A 21,232-nucleotide genomic window follows, 5' to 3' on the forward strand; every position below is an offset into this window, starting at 1 on the left:
CTTTTTTTAGCGAAGACAGGAGATCAGTAATTAAAAGACACAGTAATAAATGTTTCTGATACTTCGTATTCATTACTACATCTGTAAAATAAAGTTCAAATTTTTAACAAAAAAATCTCGCGGGAAAATAATCAACGTGAAGTCGAGGCCACTAATGAAACTCTCCCTGTGATTGGTTTATTTTTAAACACTGCTGCAACGAACAACCTGAAACACCGTGTCGATTTCCATTCAAGAGCACATATGCACGACATCTGCACAACTAGCATTCTTCCGTTATCCAAAAGTAGTTACTCTGTTATAAAACATGTTCTCCAAATCCAAGAGATTTCAAGAGCCAGGTAAGCGGTAGAGAGGGATTTTATTTTCCGTAAAGAGTTTGTAGAGCAAAATGGGTATTTCGGTTTTGTTGATTGTCCGGTTTGCCTTGCTTGTCCTGTCCGCCTTGATATTGTATAGTTTCTGAATTGAAAATTCTGTCTTTGTGCTACAAAGCAAATAATACAGTTCCTTAACCCTTTATGACCTCAGCATGGATTATAGAATGATGTGATTCCTTGCCCTACAAACAAATGAGCTTTAAAATGTACTTGCTTGCTATATGAGTAACTAAGGTGTTATGGCAGCCTTCGCACGATCTGTTTGGAGAAGCTGAACTCTGATATTGTTTCCCGCCTTGTTAGATTCTAAGTATCAACAAGATTCTATGTATTAATGAAACTAACGTAATTTAAGAAATGGATTTGTCAGGTGGAAATCAAGTTTAGTGCTTGCAAAAGTTGTTAGTGTGCTGGAACAAGGTCAGCCATCTTTCCACACCATTTTTTTCGGAATTTTGAATACAGTAGTATTTCCTTGTAGTTTCTCAGGCACCTCCTGTGGGATTATATGATGTGAAGGGTCAAACACAAGTATCTGCAGCAGCTGGATTTGGCAGAGGAAAGAGATTTGCTGAACTGAAAGGTAATTCTTATATGTGGAGGTACAATGTACAGCAAAACAAGCAGATACCTGAGTGTAGCGTTCATCACAAAGAAATATTTATGTGCAACACAAGATCTGTTTTCACTGATATCCAGGGATTATTCACCTTAAGACTAAAAACCTTCTTCAATTAAAGTCTCAACATTTTGTCTGTTACCAAAAGAATATCTTTAATGCTTGGGTCGTGTACTGTCCAAGGGAGGGTATGGTGGTTTTGGAGGGTAGATAGATTAAGGGGGGTCTTTATGGGAAAATGAAATGCAATTGAACTCATTTTGCACTGCAAATTCACCCTTATTCTGGAATTGTCTAACCAAAGTAGCTAGACATCTCTCTTACACCTAATTTTAAGTATTGATGTATAATTAGTAAAATCTCAGCTTGATCATTAGAAAAAATGAAGCTAAAAAAATCTGGTTATGTCAGTTTTCTCTTGACAGAGGTATATTATCCAATGGAACTGGGGTAATAGAGACTCTGTGACAGCATGATCATAGCAATGCAACAGGGATAAAAAAACATTTGGGTCAGTCATGACAGTGTTATCAGTGTTCTTAGCCAAGGCAATCAAATTTCACAGTGCTTCTTTCCACCCAAGAGAATGAATATTTTTGCCATACCTAAATTTTTGGTTTCACACATGAGACTGATTTTTTTGCTTCTGTCAGATTCAGGTTTGTCTACTGCAACCTGTGGGAAAAGTTTTCTTGGTGAGTAGGATACACTAATGTCTTTAGCTGAGTGATTATGTAAGTTTGGAGAATTTGGAATTGGATCAACTGATAATCCCCTAATTGATGTTTTTCTTTATTCTCGTCCCTAATATCTGCTTGATATTGTGTTGATATTGTAAGGAGAAATTCTGTATTGGTCACTCATGATAGTTAACCCTTTCACTCCCAAGATCTAATTAGTAATTCTCCATACTGTCTGCCATACAATTCTTATGATGTTAGTTTAGAGAATTTGGTGTTGGATCAACAAATAATCCCATAATTTATATTCTTCTCTATTCTCATCACCTACCTGCTTGATATTGTATTGATATTGTAAGGAGAAATTCTCTCTTGGTCACTTGAGGGGGTGAAAGGGTTAAAGAGTTAGGTGTAAAGTTACAAGAAATGTTTAGGGATGTCTGCTCATGGATTTCTCTGAACATGGTCTTTGTTTTCCAGTGTTTTTGTGGTTAATTTCTACTGAAATACATGTAGTCCTGTTGAAATAGTAGATTCTTTGTTTGATATTCTCTCGCAGACATAAGTTCTTGTAGCACATCAAGTCGGAATGACAGTAAATGCAGCGTAAGTGGAGGTTCTTTGTAGGTTGTGGCTTTTTTTGAAAATTTTCAACATCCATTTAAGATTTCAGAATTTACAATAAAGCAAATTACTTTCACTCCAAATGTAGCAATTTGCCACACCTCTTCCCTTAAAAAAGAAGAGAAACATATCAACCTCTACTCCAGACACCAGAGGAAAAGATCATTGTAAGAATAATGCAGCAGTGGAAACTGAGGTAGGTTGTGTACAATGTAATATATTGCAGAACTAAATCCATACCATGTACTGTATATTTAATCATTGGATGACAGTTTAGAAGTAAAGCAATGACTCACATTGTGGCTTTCAGTGAGTTTTTTAAATTACGGTTCTTCAATCACTTCACTTGTTGAAAGCCTAGTTAGAAACTGAGAACCTTCAGGGCATGGCAGCTTAGAGCTTTCGCTGCAATGCTACAGCTGCATGTGAGTTTTGTAACTTTTGGTGATGTTTACATGATCACATAGGTGTCAGAACTTTTGTCAGAGAAGATAGAACTTGAGGACAAACTATGTCAGGCTCAGCAGGATCTTCAGCACTTGGAAAACAAGCTTCAGGTACAAGAAGTTGAATTTGATGTCTGCATTCAAACTAAGTGGTCCATCCATGAAAGGCCTATCCTGATTTCTGTAACATGAAGCAAACAGGAGTGTTGCTTCCCCTCCCAGATGGGTTGTTAGCCCTGGGGAGGTTGCCCTCCCTCAAAAAAATTTGCCAGGTTTGTCAGCAACTGTCTTAAATACAGTCAAACCTTAATTACTCCAACTTGTGGGGACTGGTCTGAATAGCCCCAGATAACATTCAACAGCTTTGGAAAGTGGAACAAATTCAGTTCCAGCAGAAGTTTCATTACATTTGCTTTAAGGATTGCAAATGTAACTGATTAATGACCAGAGAAGTGAGTCTGGATAATTTAAAAAAATTCAGATAATCAAGGTCCAGATAATTGAGGTTTGACTGTATTCTGTTTTGGTGAAGGCCAGTGTGAGGGTAAAGTCTTGCCCTAGAACACAACACAGTGACCCAGCCAGGTCTTGAACTCAGACCTCTCCACACAGAGTCAAGCCTGGTAACCATTAGGTCACCCTCATAATTTATCAAAATCTATATCTTAACCCTTAACACCATAACATCATTCTGTATATTCTCCATACTGTTCTCGATACTTTTCCTAAACTGCTACCAGGGGGAATTTGTTTAATAATAAAGAGCTTCTTTAGTTGGCGATCACTTCCTTTAATCTCCCCGCTATTAATGTTTGATTCAGGGGTGACATTGTAAGGAGAAATTAGATGCTAGTCACTCTTGAGGGTGAAAGGGTTATACAGCAAGCTACATGATAGACAGGCTGATAATGGCATGTTAGCAAAGTAACATCTTCCCAACAAGTAAATTGGAAAGAACAATGAACTCGATTTTGGAGTATTTTCCTGTTTATTTTTTACAGTCTACCTTGCAAGAAAAAGGTAGCCATGAGTCTTCCATTGCTGACCTTCATAGACAACTCAAAGAATTAAGGCAAGAAAATGATATGCTGCTTGAGAAATTACAAGTAAGTGAAACAGGCAACAGTGGGATCATTTGTATGTTGTGTTTATCTCATAAAGTTATATATTACTTGAATTCTGAAACAGGTCATCACAACAACCAACAATAGTATAGAATCATTAAAGGAGGAACTAACTACAGTCAAGCAGCAACTACGAGATAAGGATGGGGTGAGTCAGAAATTAATAAGTGAAAGTGAAAATCCAGGTTTTTTTTCCGTTGGATTTCAAGAAGGGAATCAAAGAAAAAACGAAGTTCATAATGTTATTATTAAACTCTAGTTATTGAGGGGGGAATGTCTTCTAATTGTTTGTTTAAATGTCTTTCTTCATTCTTTCTGGCTCACCACTGTGAAGCTTGTTCAAAATGACTAGAATACCATTTAGTGTTGTGTATGTGTATGATCAGGTCCAAAAAACCTAATTAAACATAAAGGAAGGAAATCTGCTTACTTTTTCTACCAGTTAACTCAGTTCAGTCCAATATGTTATAACTGTTGCTATTAAACTGATATGATTTGACGATTTTTGGGTAATGCCTTCATATGAAGTTTTTTATATTGGAGGTTTGTGCTATATGTGGGTGAAATTTGACAAACATGATTTGTTTTAACCATAGGTTATATCCAGTCTTAAATTTGAATTGAGCTGTGCAGCCCAGAGCTCAAGAGCTGACTTGGATTTGGAACAGGACAGAAACAGAGTTCTCAATGAGAGAATTTCACACTTAGGTTTGTTGATGGAGACACTACTGAATAGACTTGAAAAAGCTTGTTGTCTTGTTGTCCTACTGCATATTGTATGAAGCAGAAAGTAGGCCATTATATATAAATTAAATGTATCAGTGTTCAACATAAAACATATTCCCTCCAGAAAGTTGCCAACATTAACAAATAAGTATTGTATCTTTAGTTACTTAAATTCATTTTATAGAAATCGGTTGCTATCAAAATGTTGTTTATTCTTTCCTCCTCAATTTGGCTGAGTCAATAAATATTTTTTTTAAAAATTGATGTCATGTTTGTAATACTTGCAAGTGCTTTAGATAATCCCTGATCAACTGTAATAGTTTATGGCTCAAGGATAATGGTTTTGCTTTTAGAGAAGACAGTTTCTGAGGTAACGCAGGACAGAGATGAAGTAGAAAAAGCAAATCAACAACTCCATGGTAAGTGATAGTTTTCCTTTAGGAATTGCAAAGGTTTTCATGCATCTTGACGTTTACTCATCCCTTTTCCAATTGACCACATTTTTAGAACTGGTTGCTAGTCTTAGAAGAGATAACATGGATTTCAGAACAAAACTTGATGAAGCTGAAGAAAAACTAGAGGTATGCATAGTTACAAACCTTCAATTATCCAACTGGGGTATCACATATCTTACAAAAGCTTGCTATTTCTACCACTTCTACCATTCAAGAAAGAAGACCCCTTGTCAAAGCTTCTCATTATTTTTCCCATTTCATAGAGGTCATACTGATAAATTTTACCTGAATGTAACTTAGGGTGTCTGTCAGAAATTGAAGACTGCCATAAAAGAAAATGAGGACAAAGTTCTTCCTCTTGAAGAAATGTTGAGCAAAGAGATGCAGGTATGAAATTAAAAGTGTTCATACACTCACTACCTAGAGTGTGATAAGCACCGCTTGTAAATTTGTCGAGATCTCTGTTCCCATTTCCTCTGTACTCAGTATTTTGCAGTCAATTAACAACAACGCATCACTTACAAAAGCCAGTCCCAATATTCATTATTAATGACTATGATGAAGGCGTTGCAGATGTGAAGTGCCTAGGTGCTACTGTTTGTTATAACTCAGACTGTCTGAAAATAACAGGTTTTAAAAGTTTGTATGATTCACAGTCTGAGATAAATACTTCCAATTGAAGTTATTCAGATAGAGGAGATGCATATCAAATGAATGCAATTACTTTTGTGCTAACTTTGCAACTCAACTCACTTACAAGATAATATGCAATTTGCAAATGTCTTTTATCTCTAGAAAAGTCAAGAACTTGGTGAAAAGTTGGAGTATTCCTTAAGACAGAGTGAGGAGAATTTTACCAAAGCACAGTCTACAATTGTCCAACTACAAGAGACAAAAGAAAATTTGGAAAACAAAAATCATGATTTGGAGGCTAAACTGTTTGAGTTAATTGAGAAAGAACAGTCTGCAGAAGAAAGGGCGAGGTACTTTGTGACACATTTTGACAAGAAGATTCACATAGACTTACATTATAAAGACAACATCAGTCAAATGATTGAAACATAAATTGGTTGGTTTTTCTTTTATGTCAGTAAATTTGCAAATAGAAGCTAATTTAAGTTTTTAATTTTTTTTTTTAATGATGTGACCTCTATAGTGGTCCTAACAAAGTTGTGAGTTTTTCTCTCAAAAAATGTACAGGATCCCTTATCTAATTATACTATTTTACTTTTTCTGATTTTTGAAACTGTAGGCATTTGTCTGTGGAGAACATTGCAATTGAAAGTAGGCTTCAGAAGTGTGAAAGTGATTATGAGCAGAGACTGTCCATTGCCAATGATCAAGTGGAATCGTTGCAAAAAGAACTTCACAGGTTACCATATCAACAACTTATTTTAGGGCTCATTGCCATCCAGTGGTGTCTTTGGAAAGCTGAGTCCTTTCTCCATAAGATGCCATGGAATGGTACTCCATCTTTTTCAGCCTCAGGCCACTTGTGGTCATTTTAATAAAGTCTTCCCTGGCAGTACCTTGAAAGCATCCACTCACTTCCCTTATGGTCTTTTTCTCCCTCTTTTCCAGTTCACTTGTCCATCTAGAATATCTTTACAAATCCTGGATTGATAAATGATATGACCACTGTTATATTTTCATTTGTTTGATAACTCTTTGTGTCTGTCCTTTTCTGCCCAACCCGCAAAATATCCACATTTCAAATGCCTCAATTCAATATTCAAGTGCCTATTATCTCTTTGACACTGGTTTGGTAGTAGACAGCCATTGTTTATTTGCATCATGGAAGTTTGCATTTATTGTAGGTATGAGGAAATGATGACAGAGAATGTAAGATCACTGACTGACAAATATCAAGATCTAGAGGATTCTTACAGTAAGCTGTTATATAGTTAAAAGTTTGATTAGTTTTTGGTAGTTTGGGAGAAAAATTGAAATGAAAGATGTGAACAAGTCTGCCATGTTATTAATTTGCATAATTTACCTTAGGAAGTCAACTTCTTTAATTGGGCACTGACATTTTTTATTTTAGCTTGCTTTCAATCTGAGGCTGAGAAAGAGAAGAACTTGATTTTAGCTGAGTTAGAAGTAACAAGACAGTCTTTTCAGAAAAGGTAAAGCTTGTTTCACTTTACAGTGAGGAGTTGCGTGAGTGAAGTGGTTTTTGTAAGCTTGAACCTGTCCAGCATCAAAATCCAGTGTCTCAGATGTGCTAAAATTTTATGGCCAGTGCATATTTGGCGTTGTAGAAAACATTTGAAATACAAGAAAAGGTTTATGTTGAGCAGGAATTCTGTCATTGCCGGAAAAAATATCATGAGAGTTGTGCCTGCTGTTTAGTCGACAGGAAAGTGATCAGCAACTGAAGACTTGTGTCTACCTCACTCAAAAGAATGAACAGCTCCAAGAGGAATGTGATGGACTTAGTCAACAAGTGAATTGTTGGAAGGTACACTATCAACCGTCTTATGTTGCGTTATGATTATTTTTTTAACAAAAAGCTATGCTATATTACCTTGACGACCCCAGTTTACCCCTCAAAGTCTTAAAGCAACAGTCAGAAACAGTCTCTTTGGAAAGTTTTTACACTTCATTTATCTCCTTCTGTAATTAAACGCCATGAGCTTGGCAGGCTTCCTGGTCAGGGATCATTGTCAGAAGTGCAAGCTCATGTGAAATGTTGCAACTACAGCTGGCGTCTTTAAGCTCTTGATCAGTCTTGCATGCGTAATAACCCTAATAGCCCAGTTTTGAAGCGGTTGTTTTCGAGCGTTTCCTCACCTCGTCCTCTCTCTTTATATATTTCCTTTCGCTGATCCAATCAGTGTTGAAAATTGCTTGAGATGGGCACTCATGACTGGGTTGCGGAGATTTGCCATCTATAGCGGCGGTATTTTTCCCGAAGGTTGGCTGGACTCATGGAAAGTCCCAGCAATGCCCAGGCACCAACCTTCTATTTCAACGAGGCAGTGATTGACAGACAAAAAAGACAAGTTCTTTTTTATCCATTTAGCTAGTAACAATCTGAGCCCAATCTGACGCTATCCAAAAAATTGATCGCTATTCACCGGAAAAAAGATTTGTTCAATGGATAGCGTTATCTATCTCTTGAACAACCGAGGCCTGGGTTCGATTTCCGCGTTTACCTGTGTCCTCTAAAAGAAATGTCTTGTATGAGAGGACCTCGGACAAATTTCCCGAAGAGCGCTTGGTAACCGGGTTTAAACACTCTGACGTGCTAAAAAAAATGTTTATTATCATTTAATTTTACTGCTGATTTAGACTGAAGCTGACTCTTTGCAAAATAACTTATCCAACTGCCAAAGAGAAGTCGAGCGCGCTAAGGTAAGCTTGGTTTGATCTTTGCACAGCGTCGAGCGAATTTGACAAAAACGTACCTTAGTGGGGGGGGAGGGGGGGTCTAAGCGCGGAAATACCCCCTCTATTTTAATGAAAAGTTACCATCTGGCATGACCCCTAAATCCCGGTAAGACGCTGGTTTAGACTATCGCTCTCTATTGTAAGCTCCTACGCTACCCCGCTGTTTCAGGAAAACTTAAGATGCAACCTCGGTGAATATCTTGTTAATTCTTATCCGCAGGAAAACAATAAAAGAGTCAATTTTATCCTTGGTTCAAATTTCATTTTCTTTTGTTTTTGGGTATTGTAGTGTATGATAATGAGTTTGAAACAAAGGAAAATAAAATTTGAACCAAGGATAAAATTGAACCACAGCATTTACAAATGATTGTTCGTAAGCACGATTTCAACTTAACACGGTCAAATGAAAGGACGCATGTGTAGAGTTTGAGTTAGCCGATCGTCATCGGCTGTTGACCAAGGCCCGAGCCAGTGAGGAAATTCGAAATTTCCTGTGTGAGTGAGTGAGTAGTTTTCAATGCTAGTCCCTACAATTTGTTTGTTAACTTTGTACTTCTCTCATTTAATGTCTTTTTAGGCTGAGTTGGAAATGGCCAAAGAAGAACTGACAAAAAACACGGAAGAAACAGGACTAGCTAAGGCTTGTCTGAGAAAAGCACTAGACGAGGTACCTCCATAGAGTTGTCATCGTTGATCAATTCCTGATTTCTCCATTCCTTCCTTCGTATGTGTCACGTTAGCGAATGAATAGAGTTGAACATCGGCTTGGACTGATTTCATTTCCTTTTCTCTTCCCAAGGCTAACAACACCATCGATAACCTCATCAAGAGAGAGGAGGCCTTATCTCAGAAATTACAACTCATGGAAAGGTTTGTCTTTGTACATTTACTAATATCAGCCCTGTGGCTCTTTGTTGCAGACGCGGTGTGATCAGCGCGCGTGATCAATGCGTGGAACTCCAGATCGAGAGGTCTAGGTTCTAGCTCAGGCTGGGTTATTGTGTTCTGTTTTCTACGTTCTTGCAAATAAACTTTACCTCCTTAGCGCCTCTCTCTACACAGGAGTGTAAATGGGTATAATTAAACTGTCAGGGAAACGAGGTGAAATCCTGGGGGGGGGGGGGGGAATGCACCGACACCATTATACCCAGCAGTACCCCCAATCGCACTGAGATACGTTCCCGCGGTTTCTGCCAATGGGCTCAAGAGCAGACTTCCCTTAGCTCTGCTGGCTGATGATAAATCGCAAGTCGACATAACCTTTTATTGATCTTCAGATTATTAATAGGGTCTCAATGGGGAGATGACTTTTATTTTCAAGTTTGGTCATTTTTAAGGCTGACGGTTGATTTTTTTCCGTCACTGTTGAAAGAAAAAAAGTTTAAGGTTCATTTTTTTTGCGAGTAACTGTGAAAATATGTCAATGGATTTTTTTACCATTTTACGGTTTACGGTTAACCCCATTGAGACCCTCTTTTAAATAAGATCCTTTCTAAGTAGTTTTGTGATCGTCAACAGCAATCAGAAGAAACAAGAGGATGAAATAAAAGCATTCAAAGCTCAGTTAAACAGGTTTGTTAGTTCTTGTGATTGCCTTTATTCGATTCATTCGTCAGTTCAATACCAAGTGGTTATAATGGTTAACTGTTGTATTTTATCCAGCGAAATATGTGAAAAGCAGGAAGTAGAGAGGAAAATGCAGGATGAACTCGGAAGGTAAGAATCTTGAACAAGGGTTACCATTATAGGTAGTAACAAATAAAAAATGCCAGCCTACAGCCAAGGAAAGTTTTTGGATGAATTGTTTTCTCGTGCAAGGAGAAGCAACTGTTAGACAATCGTGTTTAGTGACGTCGGCGGCCTGCGCCGAGTCTACCGTTGTGATCATGATTGATTGAAGATGAAATTCTTGTTTTGACCAAAAGCTGAGTTTCGTCTGAAAAAGCTATGATGAACAATGTAGTGATACTATTGGCTACAATTGTTTTCTCTCTGGGAACACGTGATCCAAAATTATTGTACGTTCTGCTGCACCGATACCTTGCGTTCGTTTCCTATCCACGAGTTAAAGGATAGAGGGAAGAGCTTTTTCTCCGCTCAAATGAATTATTTCTTTCGAACATAACACATTTGCTTTTTAGGCTTTGATAATCAACCAAAATACACTTGATGCACCCGACGTGGGTATGGCACCACTACAAGATAAACTTATCAACAGTCTATGAATTCATATGAGTATTTAATCTCTCCAAACTGTATCATCTTTAAAACAATTTAAAGGTACCAGTCAATAAACAAGGAATTAGAAGAAAAATTGAAGGAATCCGAAGAGAACTTTATACGGTAAGTTGATTTAAAGCCGAAGTGATCCGTGAATCCATTCGGACTCTTCAAGTTTTTTTTCCTAGTTTATAGCGATAGTCGCGGCAAAGGTTAAGGTTGCTGACGAAGGCGTGTTAATTTGAACTTTGCAAATTTAACTTTCTTCAGGAAGCGCACTGCCATTTTGAATCTTTCTTTCTCAAAGCATTCAAGGTTTGCTTGCTGAGAGATCTTCATCTTTCCTATTCACTTCAGGCAAATAAAATCATTTGAAGAGAAAGCAGCTAAATCAAAAGAAGAATTCGGAAGGTGCGTATGAACAGATTTTGGTAAAAAAATGCCGGTTTGAAATAAGTGTAAATTCCAATTTTCAAGCTTGCTGTTTTTCTTTTTCCTTTGTTCTCTTCGCTTTTGAAGGCGACTCGTGGAGACCCAAAAGAAGTTATCACAAGCGGAGATAAATTTTGAGAAGTAAGATGTTCATTTATTTGGAAACGTTGATGTTTTCTGTGTAGAAAGTGCTTGATCTTAAGCGAAACACTAGCGACTAGTTTCGCACCAACAAACAATAACAACAAATTCGAAGTTCTCGTATCTCGTTCCTCGGTCCTCGTTTGCCCTTTTTACCTCTTCAATTACATCCATCGCCACATCCATGTTTCAGAATTTATTGTGTGCTTATTTGCTTTTTTTCCAAATTCAGTTTCAGAAGCGAACAGGAGACGAAGTCAAAGGAAAAGGATATGGAAATGGAAAGGTATGATATAACGAAAGAAAGACACCTTTTGTGTTTAAACAAATCTTATCATTCTTTCTGAGGAATCTACTGATATGTCTCTAGACTACGTAACAGGGTAGGCCAATGTTTTTGTTCTTAAAACACTGCAAACTGAGAAAGCCATCTCACGTTTGAATTCAGCTCGGTTTTCAAAGTTAACTTAGAGATGTTTCTATTGACGTCGGGCGAATGGTCAGCTATGGGGTTGTAGAGCAGTTGTTACTGTGCAAATTTGAAACTCACGACCTTCGTTGTTCGTTATCATAATTGTTTCATTTTACTTTGCATTGTCCCTCTGCAGGAAACTCTTTTCAGCAGAAGAAGAAGTAAACAGATTGAAATCGGAACTAAGCAGGTAAGATCTACAGCCGCCAAACAAACTTCACAGTTTTTTATAGAAGAGAATCGTGGTTGATATTTGTAATACTAAATGTCTTACCCCGCTCGTATTGGAATTATGTGTTCATTAATAATAGTAGGGTCCTGTTTCTTAATCACAAGTTTTGATTACAGGCGGAAGTGAACGACGCAAAGTCCTGTTACAATTTCAGATACAAAATATGAAAGCATTTTTGAAACAAAATAACCATTGGCTGAACCTATGATTCTTGTTACATACACCATACTTATCACATGATAATGAATTCAATAGTCAGTAGTCCACATAACAGCGTGCTCAAAGCATGCTTACACGGCAGGCGTATAACGGTTTAACTTCTAGTGCTCAGATTGGTAACCAATCACATTCGAGAATTTGTTCGTAGTTTTGATTATTTTAGTTATATTTTGTAATTTCTGCAGCTTACCAGATCAACATAATCCTTTCTTTTCTGCAGTAGAACAAGCAACGATGATCAGTTGAACGAGTTAAAAGCCCAAATTGAAGTGTAAGTACCCTTAAAAATAGGCGTTAGTTAAGAGAAATACCAACGGTAAGACTTGTTGTTGATGAAGCTGAAATAGGCCACGCCTCGTTTACAGTTTACTCAACTAGGAAAATTCAAAGCAAAATTTCAAACTTGTCGTTTGCAATCCGTGTGAATCTTTTACATCCCAAATCATTCTAGTTCTTTTTCATCATTCCCAGTTTGGTGTCTTTCTTTCTTATCAACCTAGCATTTGACAGTAACTTTGTGTGCTGCTATTTTTGTTTCTTCGTGTTCTAGATGGCGAACTAAATACGAAGATCTGGTCCAAAAGATTGAGCCCTTCAAGGTCAGGTCATGCTTTAAAACTCTACATCACGGCAACCGAACTCTCCTTGATAAATCTAGAAAGGCCCCCGAGGTTAACAACTCAATAAAACATGACCTTTGCCTAGAAAAAGTGTTGTAACGATAGATTTCTGTTAATAATTTTGGACCAACAGGCTTAAGTATGTTTGAAGAAGGGGCTTGACTTGTCTCTTTACTGCTATGAGGTCATTCGTGTCATCATTCAAAAATTTTGTTATAATGGTAAATGAACATTTGTTTCGCTTCTCAAGAGGTATTAGTGACGCTTAGTTTAACTGTCGTAGGATCAACTGGATGAATACGAAGCTGAAAGAAACGCTCTCCTCTGTCAGAATAACCAAGCAAAGGACGAGGTAAAAGATGTTTGCATCGCCAAGCCTTACCTGCGATCAGGCATTCTTTTTTTCTGGGTGCACGATGGTGTATTTAGGAGCCTGAATAAAGAACACTTTATCGCAGGTTATGTCAGGTCTCACCACTAACATATGGACTGATATATGAATGAGAGATTTTGATTATATATTTTTTACTTTTTTAAATTCCTGATTCATTTACTTATTTTTTCATAGAGCGGTGAGCGGGCAGTTAACTTATGAGGCTCTTGTGGTAATAGGGCTTGCTCACTTTCTTTTCTCACCCTCCCCACCCGTGAGGGTTGTAACGGCTCATTATTCCTCCATTCCCTAATGTACTCACTGAAGGAAACAACATGAAGTGTACTTGTTTCAAGGGCGGAGCAAATAATTTTTAAAAAAAGGGGTCCAGAAATCTTAGAAATTTTTCACAGTGTAGCCGAAATAAGCTGAGGCATATTTCAGGGCAATTTAATGAATTTCAAAGACTTCAGATTGAATTGTAACATGCGATTCTTTTGGTGCGAGAATTTTGGTGTCAGACAAGTGGTAAAAATACCATAATAGGGTAGGGGGGGGGGGTCTGCACCAGCCTTATCCCACTCTATTGTGCAGTTCATCGCATGTTCTGTTCACTACTGCTGTAGGTTGCCAAGCTAGGCCAGCAGTATGCCAAGTTACTCGGTCACCAGAACAAGAAGCAAAAGATACATCATGTTGTAAAGCTTAAGGAGGAGAATAACAGTCTCAAAGCTGTGAGTACTCTCAAGCAACATAAGATACAGTCTATGGCTGCACGTGCCTACTTTTGTATAGCTGTTGAGTATTGCAGTAAAAAAGCAATGTGGTGTAAAATGCAGAGGGGTTAGTGAACAACTCTTGTCGATGCCAGAATTGTGGCAAAAGGAGAACTTGGTTAGAACAGAGTTTGTACACCGGTCAATTGACAGGCTGGGGACTGGGCGAGAAATTAATAGAAGAGGTACACCATCAACTGTGTCAAATGAATTTTTACACAAAACTTCGCCTCTTCGTACGCTTTTCGTACCTAGCGAAGTGAATCTCGTGTCAGAGGGTGTAAGGTTCGACCCCTGGCCACATGATTTTTTTGTTTTTGTATTTCTTTTCTTTCTCCTTTTTTCCTTGGGATTTACGTTCTTCTTTACAAGATATGTTGGATATGTTCCGAGTAAAACGCACCTGCGAGAACGTTTGAAGACTTAGCTCTTTCGTTCAAATCGATAACAAGTCGAAACTCAGTGACACCCTGAACTATGGCGTTCAATCCCCGCCAAAATTCAAGTCTTGTTTTCAATATTCAAGTTTAATATTCAATATACGAGGTTTATCTCAACATTCATTCAAGTTTTATTTTCAACATTCAAGTTTTTGATTTGAAGTTCACGCTTGACTGTCTTGGTCATGCAAGCGCACGTTGCGAGCGTCTCACGATAGTCTGCCATTTTGAAAACCGTGGGGGGCTTGGAGGAAGGTTTACACAACACCATAACATAGTGCCTACGGCCTTCCTGGAAGGAAGCACAATAGGCACGAAAATGCTCCCTTCCCCTCCCCTGCACATCACATTCTACCGCTTCACTTGACGACGGGCCAGACCTAGGGAGGCTCGCGACAATCCCTCCCCACCCTCCTCGAAGTTAAAGAACTTACGTCGCCCTCTCACGTTCTTAACAAGATTTAACCTTAGTTGGTCATTTGCAATCCTTGTAAAACATTCCTATCCTTAATCATCCTTTTTCGTTTTTTGCTGCATTCCTGCCTCTTTGGTGTTTGTCTACACACTTGCGAAAATGGTTCTCGATTAGTTTAAACGCTGGAGAACAATTTTTTGATCGCACAAAGTAGGTCCTTCCATCGAAGAGGATCTCTGCCCTGTTTTGTGGTCACATGATACTGAGTTCTGTTGAAAAGATTGCGACAGTTGATCGAACTGTGTTCAAGTGTATGGCCGTGCTCGCAAGCCAACTCTGTTATTGAAAAAGCACTTGGATTCTGCTAAAGGACTAGTAATTTTGAAGGAAATATCAGATAATCTAACGAACTTTAGGTATATCAGACATTTGATCGCTACAAACTCGATTCTGTCTTATCGTCGGGTCAGAGTTGTTGCAGAAGAGTATTCGTCCAATTACGGGTTAATTTGTCGATGTATATGTGGAGTCACGACGGCAGACGTTATATCAAAGTGGAATTTCTTATCAAGCCCGCTTCGCGAGGACAAAAAACCTTCTATATAAGCACAGAAACCAAACGAAGGAATAATTTCCAGAAATCGTTGTAAGACTCAAATATTCGCTACAAGTGATGACAGAGAGAAGCGATTGCATTGATGCGAGCCGAGGTAAGAGAGACAACTCATAGCGAGATAGATCCATGGGAATTTTGATCAGTTATGAAACTGATGGAAGGAGAATGACATTCTATGCAAGATTTTACGGGCCATACGAATCCAGGAAATTCAGACCTAAATACAGTTCAGTGATATGGGCGATAGACAGACGTTCGGGTGAAAAATTCCACTTTCATCGCTGCTGGCATTTGTTTGTTTTGATTTGTTTGTTTTTTTTTTGTTGGATTCTGGCCAGTGTTTGAGACCAGACATTTGAACACAGTTGGAAATTTTTGTCCGTACTCTATGACATACGAGAGAGTGCATGACACTCAGTCACAAAACTCCGCGAAATAGAGCTCACACAAGAATCAATGACATCTGCGTACTAGAATTCATTCGTGCTTGTTACCCAAATTATATATCAAATTGTTCCATACGCTTGTTTAAGAGATACGCTCGAGACTTTCTACCTATCAGGATTTTTGTAATTGATACTTTAAAAACTCTTGCTTCCAGCATATTTCTTAACCAAGCACGGTGACCTATCTTTTTCATTGTATCTTTTGAAATTATAACAGACATTGGTAGGGAACATTACAGGAAAGTTTAAAAAAACTGTTCGATGAATTTCATTTTCTGAGTATTGTAGATATGAATCAATCGGCGATTGAAACAAATTCAACAGTGTCTTCGGAGTTCTTCACCCAAGTTTCGTTACTAAAACAACTCTGGTTGTATGTTATCTAGAGCTTGTGTGCGCGGCCTGTATGGAGAAATTAATGGTCATCTACATAGCAAAAACATACAAAGAACTGCAAAAAAAAATAACCGTTTGTTTACCTCATCATAAACATGGCCATCGCAGACATTTTGGATGCTTGTGTCGCTACAATACTCTCTGTATCATTTTCCTTCTTGGGATCGCGATGGTTTTCGGGATTGTTTGGTAAAATTTCCTTGAAGTTGGCTTATTTCAGCATAGTTTTTTTCACTGGACTTTCGATCTTCACGCTGATGATCATGTTCTATGCTATTCCTTTAATTGCTATAGCTACGTCCAATATTGTCATTGCGCATGCGCTGAGGAAAAGACGAGCTTTTGGAAGTAGTCAAAGACAAGCTCAAATACATAAACAAAATTGTAAGATCTTTAAACTTCTGATAACTATTTTTGTTTTGTTTACCTCGTGTTGGCCATTTACACACGCGCAGCACTTCTTGTCAGCGTTTGAACCATTCAGTTACCGCGAGTTGCGCGCTCAGGGTTGTTGTTCAATTTAAGTAAAATGCGGCAATCAATATGATTCTGTACTTCGTCTTCGATGACCAGTTTCGACTAGGCCTTATGTAGTCTTTAGTAATTTGGAAATTGGCGAAGCCACGTACAAGAAATGTCATCCCGCGAGAAAATTTTGGTTTTACAAACTGAGACACGGGTACAAAAGATATTGATTATGTTGACAAAAGCTACCGCAGGAAGGATTGGGACGACACAATAGTTTGACTGTTTACGGTATTATTTTCGTAAGTCAATGAAAGTGAAAAGATTTTTGAATCGGGCCGAGATATTCGAAGTCTGTATCCTAACAAATACACACTCGGAGAGTACGAAAGATGTGTAATACTTGCTGAAGGGTTAGCCGAGAGCAACTTCGCAATAGTAAAAAGATATATTTGTAGAGATTTTTTTTCACGGGCATAAGATTGCTTCACTTCTCCAAATATTACTTCCTGAGTTTTAAAAATATCAAGCAATAGTTGAAACAAGTGCAACGTGCTAATTAAATTTTTTCCCAACTGAGAAAAATTCCCTCGTCTACGCTTCGTTGCGTCAACGCACCGACATAAGCGTGTCCAGTGGGAGTATGATTGACTGATTTTATTTGATTAGGTCTGTTCTGATAAATATTATAGCTATTAAACTACCCAAGAATTTTACATAGCAGCACCTGAATCGGCGCTCTTTTATTGATTTCCCCACAAAATTTCATCCAGCCAGGCTTTGATTCAGCCATAAAATGTCAGAAATTATAATTTTGATTTGGAAAAAAAATCAGTAAGCGTAGGGTTTTTTTTTTCTCGGTTCTCTTCGGGAGATTAAACTGCATTGTTTGTAAAAATAAAAAGAGTCTCTTTCCCGGTTCAGTTCGTTCTGCGAGCCTCGAAATGGTTTCAAAATTATTCCAGATGTAAACCCTGGAGGGTTTACATCTTGCTGCTCAATCCGCTGGTGGGACTTGCCTCTCAAAAACATGAAGGGCCAGTCGTGTTAAATGTCAGAGGGGAACATTTTCCAGATGGCGTAAAATGCCTCGGCCTGTGAAACTAGATACAGCCTTTATTTTTGCACTTGACATCCAGAAACACATCTGTACTCTAATTTTAGATAGCAGCTTAAGAATTATTATTTACGCATTTAAGTATTATTATGCAATTCTTACATTTCTTACATAACTTACGAAAATAGCATCATTCATATTAGTGAAAGGACCTCTTGTTGCAGCATTTAGATCACCCCTGATAAAGGCACTAGACAGGAGTGTCGAAACGTTGGGTCTATGATTGTAACTTCTTCGCTTACATTCATTAAATCTGTAAACCAGAGTAGCATCAAACCGTGTCTCATACTAGTTTCTTTACGAAGTGTTCGAATGCCCCACAGTCAGAAATTTTCATAAAATTTTCAATGAAAAGTTCTCTTAAACTTCTTAAGAGCATCAGAAGTTTGTTAAGAAGTGTCACGCAATTCCAAAAATTATTTTGGCTTTTTATTTTGAAGAATTTTCCGAGCTTCTGTGAACTGCAAAATCGCTACGTTCTCGACACTTCGAACACATTTCTAAACAAGTGATTTTATGGTATACACAAGTTCAGAAAATTCGCGCGCTAAAAACCAAAATAATGTTTGGAATCGCTTTACGTTACTTGACAAACATCGAACACTTTCATAAGGTTTGCATGTGGTATTCAGTGCGTAAATATTTCTGAATGTCGGGCATTGAGTCCATTTGGACAAACATCAAAATTTATACTAACTTGATGAGACACCTTTATCGAGGTAACAGTCTCAAATAGAACGAAACATGGTCATCACTAGGGTAGACAAACACCGGAGAAGCAAAAATAGGGTGCAAATGAACGAAAATGGCCAAACTGATGGTGTTAGCAAGGCTTGCCTAGCTCTGAGGCGTGGTCATCGGTTTCTTTGGGTCGTCTGGTCCGATCAAAGTGAATTGGCCGTGAGGGCTTGGGGGGAAACTGTAAATGAATTTAAGCAAAATTATATGAATTACTCTGAATTGTAGTTTAGCCAGTACATGAATCATGATTGGAAATTTCACTAATTTCCAGGAAATAACGAAGCTTAGGGAACAAACTGAAAAACAAAAGAGGGCCATGAAAAAACTTGAGGAGAAACTGGACCTAGTTAGTGGAAAGAAAAAGTTTAATACTACGGAGGCCTTCTCTCACAGCAAGAAGGAGAACATGCCACTGTCGGTTCTTTCCAATGGTAAGTTCCTTTTGAATTTAAATTTTCCATTGTAGACTATAGATGGTACTGTCAAAGTCGATTTCTGAGCGGATCCAGAGCTAACTAATCAGGTGTCGCGAATTTTTCTCACGAGTACGTCTCATGCTCAGCCTTCGCAAGCAACACGTGTGATGCATGTAACACGATTCTCTGGCGGCCAGATCGATACCTTGAGTCTAATAATAACTTGGGAGGTATTGCGCTTGGAGCTGGTTCGGTATTTTTCGTTCTCGCGAGATTTCCATTGTTTCATGTTCTGTCTACTTTATGTGTACTTGGTGAAGCTGTGACAAAATGTTTTCAACGAAAGTGTCAAGAAAACATGTTTACACTTATTTTTTTCTGCTCAGGAAATGGAGCTTTTTAATCCTGATGAAATACAGAACACCATCCACTTGGATTCCTGCGGAAATGAGCTGTTATTGATTTTAACAAACAATTCCTCTTTCTTGTCTGCCAAGTGAATGAAAAATAATTCCTCCATACCTTTTTTAGAAATTTGCGTGCTCGGCGATGAAGTGAACGTAACCAAGATACGAAGATGTTAAGAAAGCATACTTGTATTGATCGTTAAATTCTTCTATTCCAACCTTATTCTAAGAATCAAGACCTTGTCGACTACAAAAATATGCCTCTTGTACACTATAACTGAATAACCGGTAAATCAAGTTGTGAAATCACGTGTTCTATACAAACAGAACAAACTGTAAAACGCGTTACCAACTAAATTGCGTAATAGATACGCGTGACGGTTCGTGAATGTTTTTGACAGATACTTTGGACAGCGATTAGGAATTTTATGTCTTGACAATGGTAAATTAACCTCTCGTTTACTTTTTAAATGTGCTTCATTCTGTAAATAGTATTCAAAAAATAATTATTCCTGTTTTATTCTATTTCGCAAAAATTGTATACCTAGACCCCACGTTTCCCCCGACCACTTTACGATGGAAGACTTGAACATGAGCTCGCCTACAGTTAATTGGATTATTACTAGACTCATAGATTATTCTTAGGAATACGGATATTAAACATTTTACCCAAACGAAATTGCAATTCTTATTTGTTAGTCTTGTTTTACTTAACCCCAAGTTTAAGTTCATCTTAAACAGCTTGAAAATACTTGCCTTTTTCAAGATATTTCGACAGAAGAAAGTTAAATTATCGTGACAGTCTCGCACCCCAGCTGGGAGCTGAACACTCTGCACAATGAGCCTTCATAATTATACAAATAAGTCTACGTTACGCGATGGGCGAAATGAAATAAATCTAGAGACCAGCAGATGGACGAAAACCGAGCTAAATGGCCTAAAGGTCAGCCCAGAAAACTCTACAAGATGCAAACGAACAACCGAGGCGGAGTAAGTTTATTTCTATTCAAAACAAGGTCGTATTTCTTAGGTTGAGAGTGAAACCGTTTCTTCCCAGACAAATTCTTACATATCTCTCATTGAGCAACGTAAACATATTTTCATATCAGACATGGTGTGATGCTCCTCTGATTTAAAGATTTCATGAATGTAACCAAGAAGACGCAACGTTTCGACACTCCAGTCTGGTGCCCTCATCAAGGGTGATCTAATCGCTGCAACAAGAGGTCCTTGTATATGCTCACTAATTAGCTGCCCTTTTTTCTGATGAGGTGTTAATTAGCCATCATATCAAAGGACCTCAAGGCAGACGCTTAAGGAAAAAGGCGGTGAAAACCGTGGTAATTGGGACCCTTCTCACTCTCGTTTTCTTATGCGTGTTAACTCCTGGCTAATATTACGTAACTTCTTTTTCAAGCTACTGAAAAAATATTGCTTTCCACGATTTCAGTAGAGAATTTATGGAATCAAATCAATAACAATTCTTAACTACACGGCTATCTTTCATCTCTTGTGTAAGGTAGTTGATTCGTCGCGACATCCTTCACAATTAACAACTTTAAGCGTGCGTCAAGTGAAACGTGAAACGTGAACGGTCGTGTGAAAGACGATGGCTCTATGTCATTTAGGAAACCAAGGATTGCATTGAAATAATTAGGAGTTAAATCGTTCAACTTCGTTATTGTAGGTGAGTAAATTATTTTACTTTCTGGACTCTGCCTGTAGATGTCAGCCTAAGAAACACGGCATGACAAGGTCAAAAACTTGATTGGTTCAAAGCTGCACAAAAATTAACGAATAAAATTTGCGTAAAAAGTGAATTTCTGCCGTAAACTAAAAAT

General features: G+C 38.0%; 1 protein-coding gene across 2 annotated transcripts; it reads left to right on the forward strand.

Moving 5' to 3' along the window:
- Nucleotides 1-206: 206 nt before the first annotated feature.
- Nucleotides 207-20,080, forward strand: LOC131795602 (hyaluronan-mediated motility receptor). Of its 2 annotated transcripts, none has more exons than XM_059113183.2 (33): nucleotides 207-341; nucleotides 862-963; nucleotides 1,653-1,694; nucleotides 2,239-2,285; nucleotides 2,392-2,499; nucleotides 2,771-2,860; nucleotides 3,751-3,855; nucleotides 3,938-4,021; nucleotides 4,470-4,581; nucleotides 4,953-5,018; nucleotides 5,107-5,180; nucleotides 5,355-5,441; nucleotides 5,850-6,037; nucleotides 6,307-6,426; nucleotides 6,872-6,942; nucleotides 7,099-7,180; nucleotides 7,407-7,515; nucleotides 8,349-8,411; nucleotides 9,025-9,114; nucleotides 9,247-9,317; nucleotides 9,966-10,019; nucleotides 10,110-10,163; nucleotides 10,728-10,790; nucleotides 11,025-11,078; nucleotides 11,187-11,240; nucleotides 11,473-11,526; nucleotides 11,849-11,902; nucleotides 12,384-12,434; nucleotides 12,714-12,762; nucleotides 13,067-13,135; nucleotides 13,783-13,890; nucleotides 18,840-18,999; nucleotides 19,371-20,080. In XM_059113183.2, exons 1-33 carry the CDS (start codon nucleotides 308-310, stop codon nucleotides 19,385-19,387), a joined length of 2,586 nt encoding a protein of 861 aa, XP_058969166.2. In that variant the 5' UTR covers nucleotides 207-307; the 3' UTR covers nucleotides 19,388-20,080. The 2 variants fall into 2 exon arrangements, with proteins under 2 accessions (XP_058969166.2, XP_058969167.2); XM_059113184.2 differs by having other exon boundaries at nucleotides 12,387-12,434.
- The last annotated feature ends 1,152 nt before the right edge of the window (nucleotides 20,081-21,232 follow it).

Source organism: Pocillopora verrucosa, chromosome 14, assembly GCF_036669915.1.
Source record: "Pocillopora verrucosa isolate sample1 chromosome 14, ASM3666991v2, whole genome shotgun sequence".
Taxonomy (NCBI): domain Eukaryota; kingdom Metazoa; phylum Cnidaria; class Anthozoa; order Scleractinia; family Pocilloporidae; genus Pocillopora; species Pocillopora verrucosa.

Coding starts and splice junctions, on each gene's coding strand:
- LOC131795602 (XM_059113183.2), top strand. CDS start 308: ATGTTCTCCAAATCCAAGAGATTTCAAGAGCCAG. Junction 8,412..9,024: donor GAGAAGTCGAGCGCGCTAAG/GTAAGCTTGGTT, acceptor ATGTCTTTTTAG/GCTGAGTTGGAAATGGCCAA. Junction 10,791..11,024: donor TCCGAAGAGAACTTTATACG/GTAAGTTGATTT, acceptor TATTCACTTCAG/GCAAATAAAATCATTTGAAG.